Consider the following 26,046-nt stretch of genomic DNA (forward strand, 5'->3'; position numbering starts at 1 on the left):
ACTCTGTCCTAGAGACAGAACCAGCATTTTCTTTGGTCATCGGGAGGTTGAACTGAATGAGTTTCAGTGATGTACTACAGAGGAGTTGGAGTTGAATGAAATCCATCGGCTGCGGTCCCGTCCACCTCCACATCCCTGCATGAAATGCCGCTACTGTACTTTGCGTTTTTGGATGCAGCGTGGAGCTCTGAGAGAATGTTCTGTTCTGCTTGTTTCTGTCATCGCAGCCTGAAACCAGCAGCGTTCTCACTAAAACCTCAGAGACCACAATCATTCATCCCACTTCTGTCCTGCGGTCGTGTTGGTAACAGCTCTGTGTCGATCTGTCATGGAGGAGAAACACTTGTAGATCATGTGAAACTCAGACACACCTATCATCCAGTACCGCCAGATGTTATCCTGATGCTATTACGGCTCTTTAATGATGATCTGACTCCTGAATCTGTTTCTGATGCTGCTGAGGGCATCAAGGCTGTCCAATCATCCATCATCACATTACTGCTTTAGATTAGAAGTGAACATGTGTGATTTCAGTGTGCAGAATGTGTGCTCTGTGGCCAGAGGCCTGTACTACGAAGCAGGATTTGGCGTTAGTGAAGTAACTTCAGGGTTAACCCTTCAGGGTTTTCCGTCCTACGAAGGTGAATCACTTCTTACCGGGGTAGATCGCCATGGTAACTGATGCTGAGCAGCTAACCTGCTCCGGAGCAGGTTATGTTCCAGATAAGAGATCAAGTCGTATAAAAGCACCTCCTACTGACCAATCAGAGCTCAGTGCGCGGATCGTATGGTAATATTACACACATATGAAGAAATTACAGTCATAATCCAGATTAAAAACAACACAGTTTAAACTGACAAATGCAGGAAGGACATCTGGATTTATGCTGTGGGTGTTTACCGCTTTTAATTATATTTTCATACTTATTTTTTAACTTCCACTTGAGTCTGTTTCACACCGCCAGAGAGGGGGGACGCAGCTGAAAGAAGGTTCAAATAGTCATACATGCCGCATGGGCATGATTGGGTGTAATCCAGTCACACGTTATACATTTAAAAGCTATTTATATCTAGACGAGCATATCTTATATTTTATAGTGTTCCGTTAAATTAATAAGTCTGCTAATTTACGCATTCACACATCGGGAGTTTTTTCTTTTACTAGCTGTTCTTCCTGCATTTGGCAGCTTCAACTGTGTTACTTTTAGTCTGGATTAAGTGTTTAATTTCTTTGTATTTGTGTAATATAGTTTACTCTTTGTAAAATGTGCCGCCCTGCCTGTCTTTCTGCAAGTCTGTGGACTTGTCCATGTCTGTGATTGGTCAGATGCTGCAAACACCTTCCCATTCATGTGAACGCGCTCACAGCCAGACTGAGAAACCCTGGCTTGATTTACCGAGTTCATAACCAGCGTCGTAGGACCGCTTAGCGATAACGAGAAGATACCCTGGGTATGTTGAACTCACTTCGTAGTACAGGCCTCAGCTGGTTATCATGGCGGCCGGTGATGTGTACTACTGGGTATTCTGCTTGTGTTGTTTGTAGATGTGGCGGTCAGATTGCCATTGAAAGATGTTAATGGACCATTTTCCTCCTCTCAGGATGGGAATCAGAAGCAGATAGCAGACTGATGATGTCCATACTGATAAAGTGGTCATTTAACGCACATTTAAAACACTCGCCACGTCTTTGAGCCGGTGATCTTTTGTCCGTTTGACCTTCTAGATGCAAATAAGCAGAATTAAGTGCAAAAAAAAAAAAAAAAGGAGTTCACACAACGTCAGATGTTGTCATGTAAACACAGCTTCCCTTAGTGAACACATTAGGCCCTGCTGTCAACACCGAGGAGGACACGGTCTGCCTCAAACCCTTTATTTTCTTAACATTTTCTACAGTTATCCAGACTTGTTATGGATCGTATCTCCGCTGTAAGCTGTGTGTGTTTGACTTTTCTGTTTTCAGAACATATCAGAAACTTTGGCTTCTAATGTACTAATATGCTTCTGTTTTAAAATGAAAACCATCTCCGTCAAGACGAGCGTTTCAGAATTAATCTCCGTCCATACTACCACGCCCACAAAATGCTTATCACATGACTAGGGATGTGACGTGAGGACATTTTCCAACCGGTTAATAAACTTGTGACACCGGTATTCCCGATTACACCGGACATTTTAAAGAAAAAAATGATGCTCAATATCTGCAGCGTGCTGACTCTGATCTTTACCGTTGGATGGCGGTATAAAGGACCTCTGCAGTAGAGCTCTCGCTGCTATACTAGTAACAGCAGACCACAGTAGTTGTTCTTCTTCTTGTGTGTAACTGGAAATTTAAAAAAGTAGGGCTGTCAAAGTTAACGATAATAACACGTTAACAAATTCGTTTTAACGCCGCTAATGTCTTTAACGCATTAACGCAACTTGTGATTTTTAGGTTGTAGCGGCTCAGTTTTAAAGCTACAGTGAAGATACTGGTATCATAGTAAACTATAAAACCTGATGAATCCATCGGAACCAACTATGTCATACTAGCTTGTCATGAAGGAGGCTAAAGGGACTCTGTATAATAATCAGAAATCAGCTTGTTGAAAGTGACCCCTGTGGCTGTTAAGTCAACGACAGTTAGCGTCCCGTTGCTATTGTGCTCGCACTACGTAGACGCGAGCGAGCATCGGTCAAAACAGTGAGGCGACACACGAGACTGAACGTGACAGCTAAAACCACAATATCACCATATGTTTCACATGCTTCGCAGTAATGTTAGCTTACCTGTCCAATAGGAATTTTGCCAGCTTGGGGTCCGTTTTGATACCCAAAACCAAACCAAGGTCCATCCATGAATCGAAGGCCTGGCCGATGTTGATGCTAGTTTTCTCCCCGACGTTTTGCAAGATGGGCTTCACCAGATATAAATTATTTTTTTTTGTGCTTCCGTGGAGTTTGTGTTTGAGTCTGAGTTGTGGTCGTTTGGTGGCGTTAGCGGACTCCATTTCTAACCAAACGTTAGTTATGGTTGCACACTGTTAGCCCTGTAGCGGAACTGAAGAGAGTAAAGGCACTCGCGAGCAGGTTGGATATCCATTGAATTTTCCCGGAAAAAAAACGTCCCTTCACATTAAGTCTACAGGTTTAGGTTAGGTTACAGCCTGTTCACACATTGGCAATAAAAAGTGATTAAAAAATGTTTATACATGTAAAAACTTACATACAGTCCCTTTTAAATAACGCTCCAAACTTACGCTAAATTCTGGCGAGGAAAAACTGTCATGTCCTTTGACCTCTGACCTCCAGATATGTGAATGAAAATCAATTCTATGGGTACCCACGAGTCTCCCCTTTACAGACATGCCCACTTTATGATAATCGCATGCAGTTTGGGGCAAGTCATAGTCAAGTCAGCACACTGACACAGCTGTTGTTGCCTGTTGGGCTGCAGTTTGCCATGTTATTATTTGAACATATTTTTTATGCTAAATGCAGTACCTGTGAGGGTTTCTGGACAATATCTGTCATTGTTTTGTGTTGTTCATTGATTTCCAATAATAAATATATACATACATTTGCATAAAGCAGCATATTTGCCCACTCCCATGTTGATAAAAGTATTAAATACTTGACAAATTTAATTTAGAACAGATAAAAAATGTGCGATTAATCGTGATTTAACTATAGACAATCATGCGATTAATCACAATTAAATATTGTAATTGATTGACGGCCCTAGAAAAACATTTGGCTGAGTAAACGTTCTCCTGATACGGGTTAAAAAAGTTGCTGCTGTGAATAAATAATAAATTCAGCATTGTTCTTTTAATGATTTCCTGCTTTGTTTATCATCATTTGATGAAGTATGAAGGAGGTCCAGTATGTCTGAATCGGTTCTTTTTAGTATTCAACTGTATAAAACTTAACTTACAGCTACAGAGCATGTTTTTAGTGTTTGTTTTGTGCATTTCTGTAAGTACAGTAATGTGAATGATGTTCTTTTGTGTTAACAGATGCAGTGAAGGGATAAAAGATGAAAATACACAAGAAGGACAAGCAGCAGGTTTGTAGTGTACACACACACACACACACACACACGCATGCGCACGCGCACGCGCACATTATAAAAGTAGGTCATTATAAAAACACAGCAGCTTTGGAACTAAATAAAACCATATTTTAAGCCTCAGTCTGAGTTTAGCGTACACGTTATGAACATATTCACTATAACGTGAGTGTGTCGTGTGTTGCTGGTTACATGTATGACTGGACGTCACTTTAAAATAACGTCTCCAAGACGACGACATCTCATTCGTTAAATGTGCGTTGCCTTGACTCCTCTGCTCACATCTCAGGCGGGAGGATGCAAGGAGAGGAGGCGAGGAAATGAGAAGAGCCCCAGGTTAGTTCTAGAATAGTCCTGTTGAAGGTATTTTAGTATTCCTTGTTGCATCTCCATGATGGCTAGCTGTTTGTAATATTTATGAGTGAGGCTGAGCAGAGTGCTGAGTCATGAGTTAGTGTAAGTTGGAGGTGACGCAGCAGTCTGTCTCAGCCTCCATACTGCAGTGGCCGGCTGCTAGCACGCTCACAACAGGGAAACATCACTGTGAATTATTTTAAAACCACGTTTCTCCGAATCGCTTCCTGTTGGAGTATTTCCTCGTCAACAGCATCAGGAGATAGATCTGTGGAATATTCTAATAGAAAGAAACTTAAACAATAATATAACAAGGTGGCTTCACAAACCCTCCTCATACATTTCTTTTAGCGGACAAGAATAAAACCTAATGCACGTTCTCTCTTAACAAACAGCACATGTATAGATGGTTTGTGATCCTCTGGTCTGGTGACGACTCGACTGGCTTTGCTCTTGTTGAACATGATGAGTTTGGTTCCCTGATGAGCTTCTGAGAGCTGCTTCTCAGCAGGGTGAAGTAGACCATAAAGACTAGGAGTGATTTTATCTGTCTGTCTGTCTGCCACATCTTGAATCGACATATAACGTCCTGACAGCAGAGCGATGTGTAGAGGAACTGATGTCTGTGTGGAGGCGTTTAGAGGAGGCTGTAACACCATGTTGACTGTGGAGGTTCAGGAGGTCGGAGGATGTCTGGTGATCCTACAGCTGTTCAGCTGGGAGACGCTCTCATTTCTGGTTTTAGTCTTAAAAAGCTGCTGCTATCTGTGCAGCTAGATGGCTAGCATATAGTCAATCTATGCACCCTGACCCCATGATGACACACATTGAGTGACAGCCCCCTCATCTGCATAATAAGGTAGAAATGCATAAAGAAATGTAAAAAAAAAAAAAAAAAGGGTTAAGAATTATATAAAGAAAAGAATACAGAAATAAACAAGTTTGGGGAAATAAATAAGGGGTGAAAATCAAGCAGAAATAAATAAATACATTTAAAAATAAATATAAAATAAATAATAAATAATAATTGTGCAAAAATAAATTTACAAAATCCAAAAATAATTTTTAAATTAATAAAAATAAATGCATAAATAAAAGAGAAAATTAAACACGAGTAAATAAATAAGAGCATTAATGCAACGATAAATAAATATGAAGCAAATTAAAACATTAATATCAATATATGTCACATTTTAGCAATTAAGTAATGGCTACATTTATTTTTAATATTATTTTTGTTACATTTACTGACATATTTATTTATTGAGTCATTCATTCATTTATTTTTGGTTTTGGCAGGTTCCGTCCTCTATAGGTGTGTGTCACTGTTGTTTAAAGTCTGGTTTAGTTCCTGCTGCTGTCGGTGTTTGTTTGGGCTGTGATTGACATGTTTGACAGAAATATTCAGTATATTGTGCCGGCTGTGTTTCAGTTTTGAGAAAAAAACATGAATATTATTATTTATGCAGTTTGATCTGCTCGATGTGAATGCAGCTCTTTGTGCCTTTTTCCTTTTTTTGTGCGTAGTTTTTTTTAAATTAATTGTGGGGCTGCAACAGTTTATTACTGATTAATCTGTAATTGTGTCTACGATGAATCGATGAAAGTCAGTAAATAGTGGAACATTTCCCAGAAGACAAAGTGATGTTTTGTCTGTCATCAGTCTAAAGAGAAAAGCAGCACATGCTCACATTTCTTTTAATAAATTAACTCAACATTTAATTGATTGTCACAATTGTTCATAATTTATTTAATGTTGGTTGTCTAATTGATTAATCGACTATTTGTTTCAGCACATAATGAAGATAGAAGCACTGATGATTGATATCTGTGGTGGCAGCACATGTGATGAATGCTCAGAGAGAGATCTGATGTGAAACATGAATCAGCGTGTTTCACTGTGAAACTGGGTTTTCTGCTGCAGAGGAAACACTCCACTCTTCTCTGTCTGAGGCCTCCATTCACTTTGATCATCTGTCCTTCCTCACCAAACAGCTGCAGTATCCGTCTGCAGCTCAGTCTTTCCTCCTTTTCCTCTTCCTCCTCCTCTCATTACATTTCTGTTTCTGATTGGGAATAACAAGAATGCTTTTGGAGTCTGGAGAAGGTTTAGTCCAGCTTTGCGTGTGTTTTCTGGTTGGGTACGTAAACGTGCTCCGTTTAGTCCGATCTTAGTTTAAGCTCAGTGTAAGACGTTTTTTTTTTTTTGTCCAAGTTGCAAAACTTGAGCTGCCTGCAACACCTGCTGTCCGTTTTTCCTTTACAAGGGGTGTAACGGTAGACAAAACTCACTGTTCCGTTTGTACCTCAGTTTTGGGGTCATGATTCAGTACATTTAGAAACATTAAAGAAATGCAGAAAATAGCTTCTTTTCATGTATTTTGAACATTTTTACACTCTACTAGGGGTGTAACGATTCATCTACTACATCGATGTATCGATTTATATTCCTACGATCCAATTACATCGATAGGTACTCGTCAAGTTGAGACGTTTATCGATATGAAAACGATCTGAAATGCAAAAATCGATTGTATGGATACTAAGGATTTGCACCTTGTATTTAAGGACGCCAAACGTTATATGAAAGTGTTTTTTAGCACTTTTATTAGTAAAGAAATGTTAAACGTTACTCCGGTTCACTCTCCAGTCATGCGTCAGCTTGCCAGCTTGCCAGCTCCGGCCTCTGCAGCGCGAGCACGCATCCATGGTGTGCATGCAGACGAACGGCGCACTGGACAATTCGCTCTCTCAGCCGGTAGCGGTGTGGAGGGAGGCGGACAGTGGTCTGCATGAGCTGCCGACGCTGCAGTGTAGAGGAGCGTTTCAGGCGCTATCAGTCCACTAGACGAGGGCGGCTTCACCCTACAGGTGCTTTCTCCGTGCGCTGTCGGTTTTTCATTTTTTCCTTTCCCCGTCATGATATCTATGTGAACGCAGCATCAGCCTCACGTATTCAGCCGGAGAGCAGACGGTCCGCAAGGTGAATTATCACGACGGGAGTAAAGTAAAAAACAAAACAGAAACTCAACTAACGTCAGTCTAACGTAGTTTTAACATGTTTTTTCCAGATGTTTTCATGTATGAAAAGAGCCCAAATGAACACTACCGGAGGACTACTGGATTACTATCAGCAGATTATTTAACCAGCGTTTCTATAGGAATGATTCTGTCCCAAGCTGGTTGATCACTATCGGCGGTTAATTTAACTTGAATAGAAGTTGGATTATTATATTTAGTGTTAAATATTGCACTGCCTTGTATCTTGAGAACTGAATCAGCAGGTCCTGCAGTTGCACTTTTTTATTATTTTTTATTAAAAGCTGTATGTATTTGCCATTAATCGTTGTTTACTTGTTTATATCCATAATTAATTTATCCCTGATTCCCTTACAGGGAAACCTTTTAGGAATCCTGACCTGCTCTGTCCAGTATCACATATTTATTTCACAGTCACACTGATTGAATTTTTGGCAAAAAAAGTTACTGTATCGATTTCAAGTCATTGAATCGTATCGTATCGCTCTCGATGAGCCAAATTTCGTCATTGAATGGTATCGGAACCATGGCTATCGCATCGCATCGCATCGCATCGCATCGCATCGCATCGCATCGTTGTAAAAACGTACCGTTGCACCCCTACACTCTACAGTTGCTCATCGACCATTATTCTTACTTTAACAGATAAGGCACTCAAATACTAACATATTGTCAATAAAAGATAAATAAATAACAAAAATATATATCACAAATGTCTGTAATGTAAATGTAACCCGGTCTCCCTCCGGGGATCAATAAAGTATTCCTGTAATGCTCCGTCATCAGACTGACCGGTTGGTAAATCCTAAACTGAACTGCAGCTTGTGCTCATTTCTTTAAAGGTCTCATATTATGCTCATTTCCAGGTTCATAGATGTATTTTAATGTTGCACTAGAACATTTTTACATGCTGCAATGTTCAAAAAAACCTTTATTCTTCTCATACTGCAGCCTGAATCTGCCTGCCTCAGAGCCTAATTCAGCCTCTGTCTGAAAACCCCTGATTCACAGCCTGTCTCCTCCCACTCTGCTCTGATTGGTCAGCGTTTTCTGTCAATCAAACGTCCTCAACAACACAGCGTCACTATCTCCCCCTCCCTCCCGGAGAAGCTCTGGAGAGAGAGGAGTGGAGAGAGAGGAGCTAGAATAAAGTTTATAAACCAGAAACTTCACCCAGCGCACGTTACCGGAGGAATCTGATCAGAAATCGGCGACAAATGATGAACATCTGCGGTCCAGATTCCAGGTTTTCCTGACGGTTTCTCTCAGGTAAATAATGCTATTTATAGCTCTGTTGGTTAGCTCAGTGTTTACCTTATGCATCAACTCTGTAAACCGTAAACATACACTCTGCTTTACGTCTGTCTTTACAGATCCATCTGTGAGAAATGACCGACAGAATCATCCCAGAGGAGAGCAGACAGCTGTGAGCAGATAGCTGAGAGCAGATAGCTGAGAGCAGACAGCTGTGAGCAGATGGGAGACACAGAGCTAACCCGTTAGCATGTAGCTACATGCTAACGGGTTAGCTACATGCTACCGCTATGACACGTTGTGTAAACACAGCGACCATCAGGGTGGAAAATAGAAGATGTGAAACAGTAGTCAGTTCATTATTTCTGCTAAAAGATAAATGAATGGAAGATCAGAGTAATGGTATATTATTTACAGTAGTAGCTGTCTCTGTGTTACCATGACTACAGACCACCGGAGCTTAGCTTACCATAGTTTACCAGAGCTGAAGACTTTCTCCTGTACCATGTTAACATAACTGCAGGTGAGATGATTACAAATGCTGTGAATAATTAATATTGTCATCTGTCAACTCAAATAAAGTTTGACTGTGAAACAGAAATGTGTTGTGTTGCTTACAAGTCACTATTTACTACCTGTAATCTGCTACATGCATGACATCAAATATATATAATATATAAATATCATCTGTTTAAACAGTGTAATTACATAAAGCCTTTGTGAAAGAACATGTTATATTTAGATGATGGGAGTACATGAAGCCTGTTCTGCTGGTTCTTGCAGACTAACAGTAGGAGCTACTTTGCTCAAGTTCGGTTGAGGAGAGACAGTGGGGCGGGGTCAGCTACTGAAGGTTCTGCTCTGGTTCGACCAGGAAACCCTTACATGGCTTGCATTTCTCTAACGACGTCAGAAGAGAAGGAAAAGCTGCGCAGCGTTTTTCGACACCCATTTCCGGACAAACGGAGCAGGAGAAAAAGAGAGAGGATGGTCTTTTATGATACTATGGTGACTTGTAGACACACTGGGGACAGATATTGATGTTTAAAAGACATGGAAAAGTGCATTTTGCATAATAGGTGACCTTTAAGACTGACTGAAACGCACACTGGAGGCTCATTGTAGCGGGACTCAAACACTTTGACCACATGCTTTAATTCTATATTGTTTACGATCCAGTGTGGTCGTGGCCAAACGTTGTCCATGGAGCTTGAATTACCCGGCGAACCGGGCTAAACCACCCAGCATGCAGCGCTGCTACAGCTGATCGACAACAATCGGTGCTCTGTTAAAACTTTCCAGGTAAAACTCTCGCTCAACAATTTCTCTTCCACGTGTGCGAGTAGTCGACATAAACAGCTGTTTGGGTCACACGGCGAACCGAACTGAACCGAATGGGTCAGTACAGTTGCACGTATTGTTACAGCCCTATTTTTTACTAATCTATCGTTCATCACAGGCTCCCGTTGTTTCATTGATTGGTTATTGGAACAGAACCTTGAGTTTACTTATCATGGGAGAGAAGAGGGCAGATCTGTGTATCCCCCTACCTTAGGGTGACCATATTTACAAACCCCCAAAACGGGACCCTTAAAGGGACTCTATGTAAGAATCAGAAATGTCTTGTTAACAGCGACACCAGTGGCCGTTAAGTCAACGAAATTCAGCAACTGTTATCGCGCTCGCGCTTGTGCACGCTCTACATAGACATGACCGAGCATCACTCAAAACAGTGAGGAGACACACGTCAGCTAAAAGCACAATATCACTCTATATTTCAGCTGCTTGGCAGTAATGTTAGCTGACCAGACGAAGGTGTCTCCATGAATCCCTGCTGATCCTAGTGTTGGCTTTTCCTGCCGGCCAGAGGGAACAGGGGAGACACCGGAGTTTTGGTCGGAGACGATAACGCTTCTGTGGAGCCCCGTCACTTCACAAGACACGGGAAACCTCTGTTGGTCTGGAGGAGCTGCAGCAGTTATTTCTGCACAAACGTCCACTAGATATTCACTAGATATTCTCAGAGCTAAACTAACTCTTCTGCAGTGTGTAGTGTGCACGCATGCACGTGAGAGTGGAGCGAAAGAGCGAGAACGAGTGCGGTGTGTGAGTGAAGGCAGGCAGAGGAGCAGAGTACAGCAGAGACTCCGGTCCTGGAGACCAAAGCTACGGTCTCCCCCGCGTCCTCCGACCGCGGCCAACACTGTTAAACAGACGGACTTCACTAGATACAACCAAGAGGTTTTGGTGCGTCACTGTAGTTTGTGTTGGAGTCTGAGTCTGAACAGCGGAGCCACACACGCGCGCGCGTCGCACACCGACCCGCAATGATTTCTACGTGTAAGAAATTACAAAGTCTCTTAAGTCTCTTAAGTGTACCGCACGTTCATGCACATGCACGGTCACACGCTGTGCTGGCTCTCTGTATACTTAACTCACACAAATGAATGAATGAGTGGGACAGAACATGATAAACGTCTATGTACTGGAAGCATAATATTGTAATCATTGTTTTAATTGTGGTGAAAACTGACAAACGAGCGTTTAACACATATTTGTGTCTCGAAACCGGGATCTCTGGTCAACCTACTACCTGTTGATATTAAACTGTAAATTACATATTCAACATATTCAACATGGCTGATAGTTTGTGTTGTATTAATCCTGAATGAGAAGCCGAACGGTGTTGGAATTGTGTGAAACCAGGATGGCAGCAGCCGGCTCATGCACATGTGTTAGCCTAGAATGGGTGTTAGCCTAGCATAGGTGTTAGCCACACACTCTAGTTGTGCTTGCTGTGCAGCATTGATGAGACTGCGGTGCTCGTGGTGTATATCTGTGATGTGTGTGTGTGTGTGTTGCTTGTTTGTGAGGCAGTGTTATTGATCCATAGGCAGTGTGATGGCAGGCAGCCTCCCTCAGATGTGTTCGCTCGGCTTTACTGAGCTGGCAGAGCTGCTACACTGCAGCACGTCTGTGTGTGTCTGAATGTGCGTGTGTGTGTCTGTGTGTGTCTGAATGTGTGTGTGTGTCTGTGTATTTTTTCTGCATGTAGTCATCCATGTAAGCACATTGAACCGTGAAGCTTGTGAAGGTGTGTGTTTGTGTGTGTTTAGGCCATGTATGTGTGTGTAGTCAGTAATGTAAGCACATTGAGCCATGCAGTGTCTACTCTCTCTCTCTGTCTCTCTCTCTCTCTCTCTATCTCTCTCTCTCTCTCTCTCTCTATATCTCTCTCTCTCTCTCTCTCTGTCTCTGTCTCTGTGTGTGTTCGTGTATGTGGTCAGTCATGTAAGCACATTCAACCATGACGTGATGCCACTGTTGTGTATGTGTGTGCGCGTGGGCTGTAGTTGCTTTGTTGTCGTGGAGATAGATGGCGGCGGCGGCGTGGGTCAGACTCATTACTGAGCCGCAGTTAGCTTAGCGGCTAATTTTAGCTTCTAGGTTACCTGTAGCTGTGTGTGTACGAGGAGGCGAGCAGGTGAACGCGGAGCACATTAACGACATCATTGTCTGAGCTGGAACAGCTGATTGGCCCATAAACAAAGGTTATTATCAGCACCGAGGGTCAAACCTGATGAGGATGATGTGGTTACATGTTAACATGGCGTCTACATGATGCCCTGCTGTGTGTCTGTCTTCTTTTTAGCAGTCAGCTTTCAAATGAGTTCTTTCTTTGTTAAATGAGTAATAAAGAAGAGTAAAATGAGCCGAGTTTAGTTGCTAAGAAAGTGGGATTGTCTTTGTTCAACTCCTGAAGTATGGAGAACGGAATCTGCCAAAATAAAAAATAAATAAATAAATGACTTGATAAATAAATGTCATTACATGTAGCAAAAATAATATTAAAAATAAATGTAGCCATTAATTAATTGATAACGTGACATTAATTGATATTTCTGTTTTAATTTGCTTCTTTATTTATATATCTTTATTAATTCCCTTATTTATTTATTCTTCTGTTTGATTCTTCCCTTTTATTTATTTATTTATGCATTTATTTTTATTGATTTTTGCATTCACTTTTTATTTATTCATTTATTTTTGCATACATTTTTTTATTAAATCCTTTATTTTTTACATTTGGGCATATGTCTATGAAGCCAGAAATAAAGACTGGAGTTGATAACAGAAGCAGACACCGTTAGCTTGCTAGCTAGTTAGCATATAGTCATGACCTCTGACCCCATGATGACACACGTTGAGTGACAGCCCCCTCTTTTGCATAATGAGGCAAAAATGCATAAAGAAATGTATACAGAAATAAATAAGTTTGGGGAAATAAATAAGGGGGAAAATGCAAAGGGAAAAATCGTGCATGAATAAATAAATAAAGACGTAAATACATACATTTAAAAGTAAATATAAAATAAACGCCAAAAAATTAATTAATGCAAAAATAAATTAATAAAAAATAAATTTAAAAATAAATAAATACATTTAAAAATAAATACATAAACAAATAAAAGGGAAAATCAAACAAGAGTAAATAAATAAATAAGACAATACAAAGATAAATAAATAAAAACGCATCGGAGCTCCAAAAATGTCGGCGCTAATTTCCAAATGTATTTGGTTAAATTGATCACATATTGGAAATCTAAATGATTACTTTATCACCTGAAAAAAACATTTAAACTTAAAAACATATTTTTGTCCAGTAAAGGATGATAACCATGGATGTAATAACACTGGCGACGAGCTACCAAGCTAAATAACGACATTTCTGCTCTAAACAGAAGTGAGAACACAACATGACGCCATGCAGTGGCGCCCTGGTTCAGGTAGAGAATAAGGTGAATACAGTACTGGAGAGTGAACGGAGCTATTTGATTGGCCGTGGGGAGATGACATTCACGAAATGGTCATTAATCTGTGAGGACACAGGGTCGTTACGGCCGTGAGGATGTGAAAACAGAACATCTTGTTGTGTGTGAGTGTGTGCTGCTCATCAGGAGGTTTAATTGTGAGATCTCTGATCTCCAGGTAGAGCTGTTAGTCGGCGGCGGCGTGGCGTCAGCAGAAAGGTGTGCGGGATGCTGTTTGTTCTGTGAGCCACTCTATGCTTCAGCTTTTTGTGTCGGGTGAAGTTTGTGGCATCATGTAAATGTGGCCTAGTTGGCGAGCAGTGATTCTGCCGTTACTCATTCTGGTGCGAGTGGCCTACTTACACCCGGCGTGCCCTCCGTCGTTTCACACACAGCACACACAGTTTCCAATGATTTCAGCGCATTTCTGTGTATTTAATCTTAAAACACTGATGCTGATGGTGATAAGATGAATTATTGTAATAACTCCTGGCTGGCCCTGATTAACCCCTCAGGTGAGCCAGACTTTGTTGGGGCCTTGTTGAAACTGGGCTAAGATGTGATCCCCGTCTGGTCTTATGTGGTCGTCCAGTTCAGTGGTTCATCTTTCTCATTTTACAGCTAAACAGAACACTGTGAAATAGGCATTACAGTAACAGAATATTGATTCATATTTGATCAGCGCTGCCTAGTTTGACCGTTTGATCGAAGTTGGTGAGTGATTGACAGCTGCTCAGAGACGGCAAGGCTCCAGATCAGCTCTGATTGGTCTGTGAAATCCTGCAGATGCTGTTAGGAGCACCGGAGGACTCCGAGGCACATGATTTTTTTTTATGTCAGGATATAGTGACCGTTTTATAGAATAACTTTTTTTAATCTGCTCCATTTCTACCCACTGCAGCTTTAAAGGGAGATTTGTCAAGTATTTAATACTCTTATCAACATGGGAGTGGACAAATATGCTGCTCTATGCAAATGTATGTATATATTTATTATTGGAAATCAATTAACAGCACAAAACAATTACAGATATTGTCCAGAAACCCTCACAGATACTGCATTTAGCATTAAAAATTTTTTTTTTTTTATTTACATATCTGGAGGTCAGAGATCAAGGAACCCCTTTGAAAATGGCCATGACCGTTTTTTCTCGCTAAAATGTAGTGTAAAGCCTGGACCACATCAGGAATGTCAGGAGCGCGTGGCGTCTCACCTGCGTCTCTTCTAGAGATTCGAGGTCTTGCCTATTTTTATCGCGAGCCGCGCGGTTTACATCAACAACTGACAGTGAAGATGATCTATTGACTGTATATTGACATCATATCAGCTACATTACTACAGTTTCGATGTCTATCTGTAGAATATGTTACGGAGATGAAATAAAGTAAAGACCTATTTTTAAATCAACACTTCCTGCTTTCATTTAAAAATAAAAGCCCTCAAGCGTTTTTTCTGTGGACAGAATTCCTTCATTTGTTAATACAAGGCTTTTATTCTGAAATATTTTTTAGGACAGTGTTGTAGAACATGCAGTGACTTGCAGAGCTCCATGAATGAATATAGTACGTGGTTTTAATGGTGGATTATTACTATTATTTACAAATTACCACACGTTTCTTAACCTTTCTCTGTCTAAAATAAATATAAATTATATTTATAATGAAATGAAAAGGCCATTATGAAAGGCAAACTATTATGTAGAAAGAAAGAGCTGGAAGCAGTAGCAACAGAAACGCAGCTGGTGTGAACACCCGACGCGTGAATCACGCAGCCGCCACGCGCTGTTCACGCGGGCGGTCTGTCCGTGGCGTAAGTTTGGAGCGTTATTTAACCTCCTTTGCCACAAAGCTAGGCTTAACGTTCACAGGATTTCTCTTGATTTGTAGAACTTCTTTCATGTTCAGAATGATGACAACTCACATGGTTTTCTCACACTTATAAAAACCTAATGAATGAATGAATGAATTTTTTCTGTAGTTTTTAAATCTCTCTCGGAAGTTGTTTTCTGACTTCTGACAAACTGCCCTGTATTCTGGTCATTTAACCTTTAACTGTGGAGTTGATGCCACCTAGACAATTGAACCAAATTAAAGGAAATCATGACCAACATTTACTTTGAATGTGGTCGATGTTGTACAATGAATGGCCCGGTATCAGGTCTTCTCATTCTATCATTAAATAGTTGGACCAGTGGACGGACAGGGAGAGGCTGACATCAGACACAGAGCCCATCCGTCAGACAGACCGTTGAACGGATAGGCAGTCGGCAACGAAAGGGTTACCATGGTGACCACGTGTTTCTGTCCGCCTCCCCGCAGCTTTGGCACTGAGAGCCAGTTTCCATGGTAACGGCTCTGATACCCCCCCCTCCCAGACCAACTGGCGAGGCGGCCGATGAGCTGGCTGGCTGTGCGTGTCTCTCGGAGTGATTCATTGAGATGATTCTTCATACCTGTGAGTCTGCTAGATCATCTGCATCGCCCTCACCACACACAGCATAAAACACACCTGCACCTGCTCCACGGCTGGCACACGCCGGCCATACATCACTATGACATGCACACAAAAACACACAACGCCACGTGAGGATTTGCATATAGACACAGACGTCTGTGACCTGGAGAGCTCGTCCCTCCACAGCGAGCCAGCTTCCTGTTCTCTGTTCTCTAAATACAGTCAAAGAAAATCTCTAAATGAATCCAGTAAAAATGTTTGATTTTCAGCACGTATGTAGTCAGAGATGTCCTGAAGTCAAATATACCAGTCATTATCAGGAATTATTTATTAAAAAATTTCTCCAGCAACCCAAAAATCAAAGAATAAAGCCATTTCCCTCACAGATTAGTGGTATTTTCTTTTTAATTTATAAGGGACATGTAATGTTTTATACTTCTGGTGAATATAATCCATCAATCTTATTTCCATAGATGTATTTTGTACATACAGTTCCCTTTGTTAACACCTTATTTTGAAAAGCGGACATAGTCCCACGTGTCTGCTTCCTTTAACTTCTCCAAGGTGGTCTCTAGCTTTCCCGTCAGTTCCGTTCTCTTTATCCATCCATGGTCAGCTCCATCGGGGCCGTTTGAATGCAGAGAACAGAAATGTCAGTATATGGGTGCTCTACAGTTGTAGCGGCGGCCGGCTGGACCGCACATTACCGCGATACGATAACGTTTCCCGTCCGTGACAGAGTCAGCATGCAGCTTTAGCCGTGATGTCTAGCTCTGCTTTTCCTGTCAATGTGTGAAACCCAAAGTGTTTCCATCCTTTACTGGATGTGTAGTGTTTACCACGCTGGATTTAACATGGAAGGGTGCAGGTCGAATCTATGCTGACCCTCCAACGTTTTAGACTTTCTGAGGTTTGTTTTGGTTGACGGATACGGAACGGATATGACGTCACGTTACTCAGACTACAACAATAAAAGCGGTAACTTCCTTCTACCTCCACATAGACTCAAATGAAGCAAATATATCGATTCTGGCGTTAAAAAATATATTTTGTAGGGATTCTACTTTAATAGGTTTTGGTTATTAGCAAAATAATTAATAAATAATAATAGAATTATTAATATTAATAAAGATTATCAATAAACATTAATAATAAACGGGGCACCACCCTGGAATCAGGGACCAATGACTAAAACGTTAATATAGTCTCGTGTGTGTGTGTGTGTGTGTGTGTGTGTGTGTGTGTGAGAAACAAGATGGCGTCTTGTTTCAAAATGTCTGAATGGCCTACAAACAAAATGGCGAGCACTGTAAAACTACAAAGATGGCGGAATCAAAGATGGCCATCAGCATGTCATCACATGACCTCTTTGTTCTAGGACAGAGGGTGATGTGGGGTTAAGATTATCTGAAGCTGTATGTTTATGTTTAACTAATTCACAGTTTCTGTATGTGATCTTAATGTGTGTTAGATATGCAGTGGGTTAGAAAAGATGGTTAGTTTGCATGCAAGACCTTGTCTATGTGAAGCATAAACTAAACACATCAGATGTGGCGAAGCCAGTTACCCAAAAACTCAATGAATAACATTAAACCAAATCAATACCAGTACATTCTAGAAATCAAAGTTTAACTGTCTTGCTCAGCCCTGTGCGATTGCTAATGCTAAGGCCCAGTACGTTACCGATGGAAGAACAGGGTTTGTAATTCCATGTGTTGAAGTTGTGGTTCCAAGTCAAAGATGTCGTCTTTGCTGTTAGTTTGGTTAGCTTGGTGCTAACTGTGAGAAGGCGGGCGCTCGCGTCTTCCACCTTTTGGTTCCTTATGTTGAAATGGCTGTTTCCTAACAGACCATAGATCAGAAGCAGAACTGTTTTGCAAGTTCTGGACTTGAGAGCCGTTCACCTGAAACAGGTCAGCCTGGGTTGAGGAGATGAAGAGCAGAGAGAGCGCAGCAGCTCACCTCTGGCACGTCGAGAGAGAGAGAGAGAGAGAGAGAGAGGGAGAGGCCAGTTCCCATAGGTTTTCCAATAGTGATGTCACCATACCAGAAATGTAGTAGTCGATACCAGTTGCGTAGTTTTAAGTCAAACCTCAACAACTGCACAGCACCTCCGCCCTCTAAGAACCTAGAGAAACCCCTAGTAGTTTGTGTGTGAATGGCTGGCTCTGACCAGCCCGTGTTGTTGCTACCGGACCTCTGCAGAATGCCGTGTTCAGAGCTGAACCTTTCTGATTTTAAATTCCACATAATCACTGTAATGAGCGGCGCTGGCTCCTCTTCACAAACACAATCTCTTCCCCTGCCAAGTGCAGAAATGTGCTACAGTTAGTGGCGGTGACGTCGTTGGGGAAACATACGGACGCTGTTCAGTCTCTCACATCACGTCCAGATGGACCGAGCGCACCACCAGCAGCAGTAGTGTAAAGAGACAACAGACTGTATGTATATTAAACACAGTGACAGCTGCTGTTCCATACCTGTTTATCTCCAGCCTGCCTGCTGTCCTCATCGCTCTGTTTCTGAGTCTGGAGTTCTACACAAGAAGCAGCACACTGTGTCGTTAAATGTTGCACTGGTTTGCCGTGAAGAAGGTTAAATAACGCTCCAAACTTGCGCTAAATGTTGGCGAGGAAAAATTGTCATGTCCATTTTCAAAGGGGTCCCTTGACCTCTGACCTCCAGATATGTGAATGTAAATGGGTTCTATGGGTACCCACGAGTCTCCCCTTTACAGACATGCCCACTTTATGATACTCTAATTCTTGACAAATCTCCCTTTTAGGTACATTTTGAACAGATAAAAAATGTGCGATTAATCACGATTAAATATTTTTATTGATTGACGGAATTAAAAAGTTGACTCCGTACCCGAGTCAGTGATGACTGTGAGGCTGACATTAGCAGTGGTTTTAGTGTCTGTTAACTGCTTCAGCTGAACAGCTTATTGACTCTCTGTCCTCCATACGACCTTCCCTCACTCCTTCCAACACTCGCTGGTCATTCACTATTGATTGGTTTCAAATATTGATAGTTTGGCTGATGGATTGATTGTTACTCAGTAGTGGTTTCCATGGTAGATGTCAGGGTCCTGGATAGGGATGTTAATAATGAATCGTTTAACCGTTAATTGACATTAAGAATTTTAACCGACTAATGCCATCGGGTTAAACGGTTAAAAGAAATATTAATAATTAATTAAAAAGGAGTGGCTCGTCACTTTAAGGAGAAAAGCTGGTCCACCTTAACAGCCCACCTTAAGAGAGTCTGAGCCGGAGTTACATATACAGGAAGTTGGCTCTCGTCTTGAACTCGCTTGAACCAAGCTCCCAGGAAGAGGACACTACCTATTGTTACGCCGGGCAGACACACAGCTGACAACCTGCTAAACTAAACTAAATGTGCGATGGACACTTTTACTGGGAAAGTGGCACCGTGGCTGCTACAGTAACTCCTGACGGTGAACTGTAGACAGTGAACGCAGCACCATGACTGCTACAGTAACTCTCCTGATGGTGAACTGTAGACAGTGAACGCAGCACCGTGGCTGCTACAGTAACTCTCCTGACGATGAACTGTAGACAGTGAACGCAGCAGCGTGGCTGCTACAGTAACTCTCCTGATGGTGAACTGGAGACAGTGAACGCAGCACCGTGGCTGCTACAGTAACTCTCCTGACGGTGAACTGTAGACAGTGAACGCAGCACCGTGGCTGCTACAGTAACTCTCCTGACGGTGAACTGTAGACAGTGAACGCAGCAGCGTGGCTGCTACAGTAACTCTCCTGATGGTGAACTGTAGACAGTGAACGCAGCACTGTGGCTGCTACAGTAACTCTCCTGACGGTGAAGTGGAGACAGTGAAGGCAGCACCGTGGCTGCTACAGTAACTCTCCTAGACGGTGAACTGTAGACAGTGAAGGCAGCACCGTGGCTGCTACAGTAACTGTTCTGACGGTGAACTGGGGACTCGGTTATCGGTTACATTTTCTTTTTCAAAATAAGCATCCCTAGTTTATTTCTGATTTATGACTACAAGAACTTGACACACAGTGATGAGCTGCATCTCAAATTGATCTTCAGGTTCCCAGCTTTTCAGATGTACACCACTTCTATGTGACATCTACTGTTGACCTGCTATCTTAACTAAAGCTCTGACTGTGGCAGACATTTAGAGTCTGTCACGGTGCAGAAGAAGTGAGTTTACTCTGTAGCCTGCAGTACATCAGGCTCCTGATTCAAGTCCTCCAGAATTCATAACTAGCTTTATTTAACCTGGGTGGAATCTCAATGTTGGTCTCTGTGACGTAACGGTGCCGACGGATACCGAAGCATCTTTGCAGTTTTGATTTAAATGGATAGATGTATCTTCCCACATGCTACGCTGACCTAGAGGTCCACCTACTAGTCATGAATATTCATATTTATGCAGACACCGAAGACAGATTATCATATTTAGCTCTTTTATTTAGCTCTGCCTCCCACCTAAATGTCTTTGAGCTGGTGTGAGAATCAGGCGCTCCCTCAGCCTGCAGTGATCCTCCGTTAGTGTTACAGATGGTGGGAATCCCACAGACCTGCTGCAGGACTTCCCTCATGGACAGGATGCATCCCATCAGTGTGAAACCACTCTGGAGGGAAACGTCCTGCAGATGTTTCAGATTAAAGGAACCAGGACAGGACGGCTGATGCCCTTTTAGCTGCTGGAGAGGTTTTTTTTTTTTTTTTTTTTTTTAAAGTTATTTTTTTGGGGGCATTTTCCATTTTTATGACAGGACAGTGGATAGAGTCTTGAAAGGGGGGAGAGAGAGAGAGTGGATGCGGAAAGGGCCACAGGCCGGATTCGAACCCGGGCCGCCGCGGTCAGGACCAAGCCTTAATACATGGACGCCCGCTCTACCAACTGAGCTAACCCAGGCGCCGCTGGAGAGCTTTTAATGTGAAACATCTGTGCAGGAACTGTTCGTTGACAGTAGCTCAACATCAGAGACAAAGTGTTTAGAAGTAATGTTTTTTTTTTACAACAGCCGCTCTTTTAGACTGAAAACTCTTATTATATTTATAATATTTCAATGTTCAACACCATTTCAGTAGAATATGACCATAAAATAGTTTTACTTTTGTACGGCTCTTTCTGGGCGGTCGTTTTACTGGCGTCCGGTAGTCGCTTTCAGTCCAAAATGGCGGAAGCGTAGTTCTACTGCTGGGTGCTGATGTTGACATGGAACGAACTATTGACTTTCACTTCTTGGCAATATACGTTCTTTGGTAAAACGTCCGCCTACAGAGAGCTGTACAAAAGTAAAACTGAATTTGTTTCAATTCTATTGTCATGTTTCTCCTGAAATGTCCTAATATTGAACAATAAAATATTATAAATATAATACGCGTTTTCAGTCCGAAATGGCGTTATGCGTTGTTTGTCAGAGCGACTAGAATGGGTGAATGACGCCAGTATGATGATGATGATGGTGATGATGATGATGATTATGATGATTGTTTCCCCAGCTGTTCACTGGTGTCCTGAAGCACACGCCTCCTCCGGCCTCCGCTGCAGCCGCCTCCTCCTCCGCCTCGGACCAAAAGACTAACGCACAAACCACAGTTCCCACAATCCCACGGGGCCACCTGGTCGTGGGCCCCAAGGACCAGCTCCGCCTCCTCAAACCTGTGGGCAGCATGGCGACGTCCAATCACTGCGCGGCGGCCGGGGCCCACGCCGCTAAGCACTCCGGAGGAGCCCCGCGACCTCCTTCCTCCCTGAGCGAGGAGGACGATGGAGGAGGAGGAGGAGGAGGCAGGGTGAAGAAGAAACGGAAGAAAAAGGACAAGAGAGAGCGGGAGAAAGGAGGAGGGGAGGTGGAGGAGAGGGACGGCAGCAAACCAAAGAAACGGAAGGAGGAGAAGGTGGCGGCGGTGATCACACTGAGGAAGAGCAAGGAGAAGAAGGAGCGTCGGACCAAGGGGAAGGAGAGCAGGGCGGAGCTGATGAAGAACGTGGTGGCGGGGAAAACATCAGGGGCCACGGCGGCGAAAACATCGGGGGCCACGGCGGCGAAAACATCGGGGGCCACGGCGGCTCACGGTCCGGCTCAGTTACCGATCAAGGTGCCTGGCAAAAGAGGAAGGAAACCCAAGGTCAAAGTCCTTCCTCCTGTACCCGCCAATCAAGGTACGCACCCACGTTGACACCTACACCCACACTGTCATCGGCACCCACACTGTCATCGACACCCACACCTACACTGTCATCGACATGGACACCCACACCTACACTGTCACCGGCACCCACACTGTCACCGGCACCCACACTGTCATCGACATCGACACTGTCATCGACACTGTCATCGACACTGACACCCACACTGTCACTGACACCCACACTGTCAACGGCACCCACTCTGTAATCGACACTGACACCCACACCCACACTGTCACCGGCACCCCCACCCACACTGTCACCGACACCCACACTGTCATCGACACCGACACCCACACTGTCACCGACACCCACACTGTCACCGGCACCCACACTGTCACCGTCACCCACACTGTCATCGACACCGACACCGACACCCACACTGTCACCGACACCCACACTGTCACCGTCACCCACACTGTCACCGACACCCACACTGTCAACGGCACCCACACTGTAATCGACACTGACACCCACACTGTCACCCACACCCACACTCTCATCGACACCCACACCCACACCCACAACCACACCGACACCCACACCCACACTGTCACCAACACCCGCACCGACACCAACACCGACACCAACACCCGCACCCACACTGTCACCGGCATCCACACCCACACTGTCACCGGCACCCACACCCACACTGTCACCGGCAGCCACGCTGACACCCATACCCATACCCACACTGTCACCGGCACCCACACCCACACCCACACTGTCACCGACAACGACACCCACACCTACACTGTCACCGGCACCCACACTGTCACCGACACCGACACCCACACTGTCACCGACAACGACACCCACACCCACACTGTCACCGGCACACACACTGTCACCGACAATGACACCCACACTGTCACCGATACCCACACCCACAACCAAAACCACACCGACACCCACACCCACACTGTCACCGACACCCACATCCACATCCACACCAACATCCACACCCACAACCATAACCACACCGACACCCACACCAACACCCACAACCACATCGACACCCACACCCACACCAACATCCACATCCACACCAACATCCACACCCACAACCATAACCACACCGACACCCACACCAACACCCACAACCACACCGACACCCACACCAACACCCACAACCACACTGACACCCACACCAACACCCACACCCGCACCCACACCCACAACCACACCGACACCCACACCCACACCAACATCCACATCAACATCCACACCCACAACCATAACCACACCGACACCCACAACCACACCGACACCCACAACCACACTGACACCCACACCAACACCCACACCCACAACCACACCGACACCCACACCCACACCAACATCCACATCCACACCAACATCCACACCCACAACCATAACCACACCGACACCCACATCCACACCAACACCGACACCCACACCAGCACCCGCACCGGCTCTGACACCCACACCCACAACCACACCGACACCCACATCCACAACAACACCGACACCCACACCAGCACCCGCACTCACACCCACAACCACACCGACAACCACACCGACACCTGCACCGGCTCTGACACCCATACCCACAACCACAACCACAACCACACCAACACCCACACCCACACCGACAACCACTCCTACACCCGCACCCACATTGTCACCGACAACGACACCCACACCGACACTGTCACCGGCACCCACACTGTCATCGAAACCGACACCCACACTGTCACCGACAACGACACCCACACCCACACTGTCACCGGCACCCACACTGTCACCGACAATGACACCCACACTGTCACCGACACCCACAACCACAACCACACCGACACCCACACCCACACTGTCACCGACACCCGCACCCACACCAACATCCACACCCACAACCATAACCACACCAACACCCACACCAACACCCACAACCACAACCACAACGACATCAACACCAGCACCCACACCGACACCCACACCAACACCCGCACCCGCACCGACACCCACACCCACAACCACACCGACACCCGCACCGGCTCTGACACCCACACCCACAACCACACCGACACCCACACCAACAACCGCACCCACACCGATACCCTCACCCGCACCGGCTCTGACACCCACACCCACAACCACACCCACACCCACATCCACACCAACACCGACACCCACACCAGCACCCGCACTCACACCCACAAGCACACCGACAACCACACCAACACCCGCACCGGCTCTGACACCCACACCCACAACCACACCCACATCCACACCAACACCGACACCCACACCAGCACCCGCACTCACACCCACAAGCACACCGACAACCACACCGACACCCGCACCGGCTCTGACACCCATACCCACAACCACAACCACACCCACACCCACACCGACAACCACTCCTACACCCGCACCCACACCCACATTGTCACCGACAACGACACCCACACCGACACTGTCACCGGCACCCACACTGTCACCGAAACCGACACCCACACTGTCACCGACACCCACAACCACAACCACACCGACACCCACACCCACACTGTCACCGACACCCGCACCAACATTCACACCCACAACCATAACCACACCGACACCAACACCCACAACCACACCAACACCCACAACCACAACGACATCAACACCAGCACCCACACCCACAACCACACCGACACCGACACCCACACCAACACCCGCACCGGCTCTGACACCCACACCCACATCCACACCCACAACCACACCCACAACCACACCGACACCCGCACCGGCTCTGACACCCACACCCACAACCACACCGACACCCACACCAACAACCGCACCCACACCCACACCGATACCCGCACCGGCTCTGACACCCACACCCACACCCACAACCACACCAACACCAACACCCACAACCACACCGACACCCACACCGACAACCCGCAACCACACCGACACCCACAACCACAACCACACCAACATTCACACCCACACCGACAACCACTCCTACACCCGCACCCACACCCACACCGGCTCTGACACCCACAACGACACCCACACTGACATCCACACTCACACTGGCTCTGACACCCACACCCACACCGGCTCTGACACCCACTCCCACACCGGCTCTGACACCGACGACGACACCCACACCCACACGTCTAGCGCCACCATGAGGTCTGGTGTGGAAGGTCTCAACAGTTGTTGGATGGATTGCCATGACATTAGACTGGTGACATGATGAGTTGTGAGTCTGAGGTTCCTCTGCTGGGAATCGAACCACCCAGCAACAGTCAGTTAACTGGAACCATGATGGAGAGATCAGGTTCAGGTCAACAAGTGTCTCTGTCTTTCTGTCCTCCTCCAGCACCTCCTCCTACCCCGGGTGTCCTCACTAAAGGTGCCCAGAGCCACGGAAAGAACCACAGACAGGCCAACAGCAAGACCCCCGTCCCCTCAGCGCCAAAACAGAGGGGCCGCAAACCCAGGTAAGACCTGATCCTGGTAGTCTAGAGAGAGAGGAGCCCAGGTAAGAGCTGATCCTGATAGGCTAGAGAGAGGAGCCCAGGTAAGACCTGATCCTGATAGGCTAGTGAGAGGAGCCCAGGTAAGACCTGATCCTGAGAGGCTAGAGAGAGGAGCCCAGGTAAGACCTGATCCTGATAGGCTAGTGATAGGAGCCCAGGTAAGACCTGATCCTGATAGGCTAGAGAGAGGAGCCCAGGTAAGACCTGATCCTGATAGGCTAGTGAGAGGAGCCCAGGTAAGACCTGATCCTGATAGGCTAGAGAGAGGAGCCCAGGTAAGACCTGATCCTGGTAGTCTAGAAAGAGAGGAGCCCAGGTAAGACCTGATCCTGATAGGCTAGAGAGAGGAGCCCAGGTAAGACCTGATCCTGATAGGCTAGAGAGA

The 26,046-nt window shown here is 44.9% G+C and overlaps 1 protein-coding gene across 9 annotated transcripts in view; it reads left to right on the top strand.

Moving 5' to 3' along the window:
- Nucleotides 1-26,046, top strand: part of chd6 (chromodomain helicase DNA binding protein 6) — a 113,776-nt gene that overhangs the window by 18,339 nt on the left and 69,391 nt on the right. For all 9 annotated transcript variants that reach the window (XM_074649839.1, XM_074649786.1, XM_074649813.1 and 6 more), the window contains exons 2-4: nucleotides 3,999-4,048; nucleotides 21,471-22,134; nucleotides 25,502-25,622. In XM_074649839.1, the coding sequence (XP_074505940.1) occupies nucleotides 4,019-4,048; nucleotides 21,471-22,134; nucleotides 25,502-25,622 (815 nt within the window). In that variant the 5' untranslated portion in view covers nucleotides 3,999-4,018. The remainder of the gene's footprint in view (nucleotides 1-3,998; nucleotides 4,049-21,470; nucleotides 22,135-25,501; nucleotides 25,623-26,046) is intronic.

This window comes from Sebastes fasciatus, chromosome 1, assembly GCF_043250625.1.
Source record: "Sebastes fasciatus isolate fSebFas1 chromosome 1, fSebFas1.pri, whole genome shotgun sequence".
Lineage (NCBI taxonomy): Eukaryota > Metazoa > Chordata > Actinopteri > Perciformes > Sebastidae > Sebastes > Sebastes fasciatus.